General features: G+C 49.9%; 1 protein-coding gene across 1 annotated transcript; it reads left to right on the forward strand.

The window, feature by feature from the left end:
* LOC122367335 (thyrostimulin alpha-2 subunit-like) lies at positions 1 to 3,442 on the forward strand. Its single transcript, XM_043340376.1, has 4 exons — positions 1 to 61; positions 1,646 to 1,887; positions 2,633 to 2,808; positions 3,046 to 3,442. The coding sequence occupies exons 2-4, from the start codon at positions 1,656 to 1,658 to the stop codon at positions 3,136 to 3,138; spliced, it is 501 nt and encodes a 166-aa protein (XP_043196311.1). The 5' UTR covers positions 1 to 61; positions 1,646 to 1,655; the 3' UTR covers positions 3,139 to 3,442.
* Positions 3,443 to 4,085: the final 643 nt, after the last annotated feature.

Raw genomic sequence — 4,085 nt, forward strand, 5'->3', positions numbered from 1 at the left:
CGCCAGCGGAGCCCCGAGAGACGCCACTGACCAGTGCGACCGGCCGCCGACCCGTGCGCAGGTACGACCCGCTCCTCACCCGGAGACGGCGGGGTACCCATGCCGTCCTTCTGCTCTCCAGCTTACCTCCAAACACATATCGTTATGCATTCGTGCAATCACTTTTGTTAGAAAGAAGTATGCCTAGGCGAGAAATTATATGAAAATTGCATGTTCATTTCATTATTTTAGCGAAGAATCCGGTGCCATAAGATAAGAGCTTACTCATACCTACCTCCAGGATAAAATGTGAGGAACACTGAGGCCAATATATAACAAATTTTGGGTGTGTTTAATTCATTTTTTACCACTTTCCTAGCCTTTGAGGAGAGCGTACGGTTTAACCCTCGCTGGCACAGGGGGGTGATGCAGCCCCCTAAGGTTTTTCGCAAATAACTCGCGTAAAAAGCGGCCGATCGCGACGAAACATTCAGTACCCTCGCATTGATCAATTTTACACCTACCCTGAAAATTTCATGACCCTAACCCAAATGACCTTTGACCTGTGACCTACTTTCCGAGGCCATGTTTGGCCGGAATCGCGATTCGGCGTATGTCGGCTCGCATTAGCCGCGCGTTTGCAAGCTTTTCGTGGTTTCCACGGTAACTATAAATAGTGGTTTCAAACGTTCAAACATGTGATTTGCTGTTGCTCCCATCATAGACCTCTGTATACAGTATACAGAGGTCTATGCTCCCATGTATTAGGGTGGATGTCAAGATCACCTGAAGGCCAGGTCAGGTCATTGACCTTTAGTGACTTTGGCTCACTTTTTCGAGTTTTACATGTTTCTAGGCTAGTTTTTGAAGCTGATTTCAATTTAGCAACCATTTGAGCATTTACGAAGTACCTAGTTTTGGTGCCTTCGTAAGTTCGTAACATGTTACGAAGCTGTCAGAGGCGGTTGACACGTATTACGAATACCCGTCACGACCCCTACCGGTTGACCTAACCTGACCTGACTCTACCTGGTCTAAATACTTAAAGACATCATCTCTGATCAAAACTAACACGATATTCGTGATCAGCACCCCGGAAAAAACACACAGCAGCCATATTTTACGACTTTCTAACAGAGGCCTCTTGCACCAAAATCCTCTTGCACCAATGCTTGAATTATTTTGCATCGTATACCCAGTCCAAGTCTCAAATGTAACAATTTGCGTGCAAAATTTAGCAAGCACATGTAGGATTATGTATTGAGCTATTGCAAACAAATTTACCACCTTTAGATTAGCTTATTCTGAAACCGGTTTTTCGATTTTACCTAGCTAGGTAGTTTGGTGCAAGAGGCCTCAGGTCCCGATTTTCCCGATTTTCGGGTCATTGACCTGACCTGGAAAGTCACCCGATGACCTAGGACCTTAAAATTGGATATCATCGGCTTCCTCTCGTGATGGGCAACACGCTCGTTTGTTTTCCGCGAAGCTCTAGCTCGATCAGGGGCCAAACGCGAGGGGGTCGTACCCCCCCCCCCCTTGTGCCGTCGAAGGACGCAAAATGACCTGTGCCGGAGAGGGTTAAGCAGCCCCGGTTTCGCGTACCTACTAAGCAGGCCTCCAGCCACCGCCTGACGATCCGTCTGTGTCCGTCTGCACTCTGCAGCCTCTCCACAATGTCCGCACTCGGGGGACGGGTGCCGCTGCTGGTGCCACTGCTGGCCCTGCTGGCCACGCTGGTCTCCAGCGGCGTCTCTCGCCGGCTCTCTCCCTGGGAGATGGCCGAGAGGGCCGAGCTGCTGCTGGAGGAGGTGGCAGACGACCTGCTGGCTCAGGAAGAGGAGCAGGGAGAGGACGGCCGCAAGGCGCCGGCGCCGGCCCAGTTTCAGTCGCGCTGTGAGCTGGTCGGTGAGTGGTCCAGTCCCACTGGAAGAGTCCAGTCCCGCTGTGAGAGGTGAGTGGTCCAGTCCACTCTGTGAGCTGGTCATTGAGCAGCCCAATCTCGATGTGAGCTGGTCGGTGAGTGGTTCAGTCCGATGTGAGCTGGTCGGTGAGTGGTTCAGTCCCGCTGTGAGAGGTGAGTGGTCCAGTCTGCTGTGAGCTGGTCGGTGAGTAGCCCAGTCCCTGTGTGAGCTGGTCGGTGACTGGTGAGTAGCCCAGTCCCTATGTGAGCTGGTCGGTGAGTGGTCCACTCCCGCTGTGAGCTGGTCGGTGAGTGGTCCATGAGTTCACTGTGAGCTCAGAGCTGGTCGGTGAGTAGTCCAGTCTCGATGTAAGCTGGTCGATGAGTGGTTCACTCCGCTGTGAGCTGGTCGGTGAGTGGTCCACGAGTTCACTGTGAGCTCAGAGCTGGTCGGTGAGTGGTCCAGTCTCGATGTAAGCTGGTCGGTGAGTTATTTCAAGCTGGTCGTTGGGTAGTGTCAGACTCGCTGAAGTTGCGTATGAGTTCTCTCATGTGACTTGTGGGCTGCTTGGTGAGTAGCTCGGAAGCGCTGTGAACTCAGGTCATTGCGTATGTAGCTGCACACTGCGGCGTCTCAGCTGCACAAAAATAGGAGCATCGTTTGTCACTTGGATAGTACCTTGTTACGAGTACGCGCTCTGATGTCACTCTCACCCTCGACTGACGGTTCTATACATCTCCGTCCGTCAGGTCACACCCAGCTGGTCCAGGTGCGCGGCTGCGCGCCGGTTGAGCTCACGGTGAACGCGTGTGACGGCATGTGCGGCTCGTCGGCCCACCCCTCCAGCTGGCACACGCTGAGCATGAACCCGAGACACGCGGTCACCTCCGTCGGACAGTGCTGCAACATCATGGAGACGAAAAACGTGGGTGGAAACGCGACTTAACAAAATGTTAACTATTTACTATAAGTATTTAGGAGAAACCAAACTAAATATAATGGAATATGGTCAGTTACGAGACCGCGTGGTTATGAGCGTAAAATTAGTATGCGTTCATGCAATTTATTTCATACCCAAAGATTTATAATATATTGCAGTGTCTGCCTCTTATCTAGCTTTTGACGTAGATAGCCCGTCATGATATGATATCCCGTGTTCCAGGTCAGCATAAAAATGGAGTGTATCAATGGACCCAAGCACGTGAAAATCAAGTCAGCTAAATCGTGCGCGTGCTTTCACTGCAAGAAGACGTAAAGTCGTTCTTATACAAGGGGCAGCATAAAGCATCTGACGTCCTCATGAACGTCTACTATGTTGCTGCAATGCTCGTACATGTGTGTGAAAGCAAACCAAAATATATAATGTTATTTGGTCGACATTAGAATATACAGTGATGCGTGATTCGTTGACAGAGCGATGTTCCCTTCATGCAAGATATGTTTGAATATTGTGAACCTGTGCATCAAAGCATAGGTATGCATTAGAATGGTTTATGCGTTTCAATAAATACTACACGTCTGGTTTTGCACGATAGTAATAAATGATAGAAGTCGGTAAACTTTCTTAAAAATTGATCAAGATGTAGGGCATGATCAATACTAGAATATCTAATTGTATTTGATTTTCATCACGGCTTCATTTTGTGGGTACGCTAATTATGAATTCGCTTAGATTAACGAGCCGTCATCATTCGTAAGCCGACGATTTATTTATGATTACTCGATCTGCCATCTGGTTTCGACGTGCCACCGACGAACATCACACGCCTACTTGGCATCACTCGTAAACACACAGCGTACCACACAGGAAATGTCAGCAATGGTGGAACTCTCCATCGATGTTTTGCTGGTACGTAGGTATGTATATGCTATCATCGCTGAACTCCTTCAGGAGCGGCATCCAGTGAGGCTAGCCATCAGGCAGTGTAGTAATTCAGTAGCGGCGGAACACCTTCAATTAAGGGAGGGGGAGGCACTGTCGACTTTTGGTCCCATTCTTTCCATGCAACGCCCATAGGGCTAATGTTAAGATGCCAAAATCAGAGGGGACACGGTACCTCGGTACCCGCCCCGTTCCGCCGCCTATGTAGTAATTGCGATGGAAAACATTTTAGAACGAGGACATTTGGAAGAGCGATCGGCAGCTCCAGAGACCCTGGCCGCGTTGCCAAGCCACCCAACACCGTTTTGTCGTAGGACCGC

Source organism: Amphibalanus amphitrite, unplaced genomic scaffold (genome assembly GCF_019059575.1).
Source record: "Amphibalanus amphitrite isolate SeventyFive unplaced genomic scaffold, NRLGWU_Aamphi_draft 000863F_arrow, whole genome shotgun sequence".
In the NCBI taxonomy this organism is placed as follows: domain Eukaryota; kingdom Metazoa; phylum Arthropoda; class Thecostraca; order Balanomorpha; family Balanidae; genus Amphibalanus; species Amphibalanus amphitrite.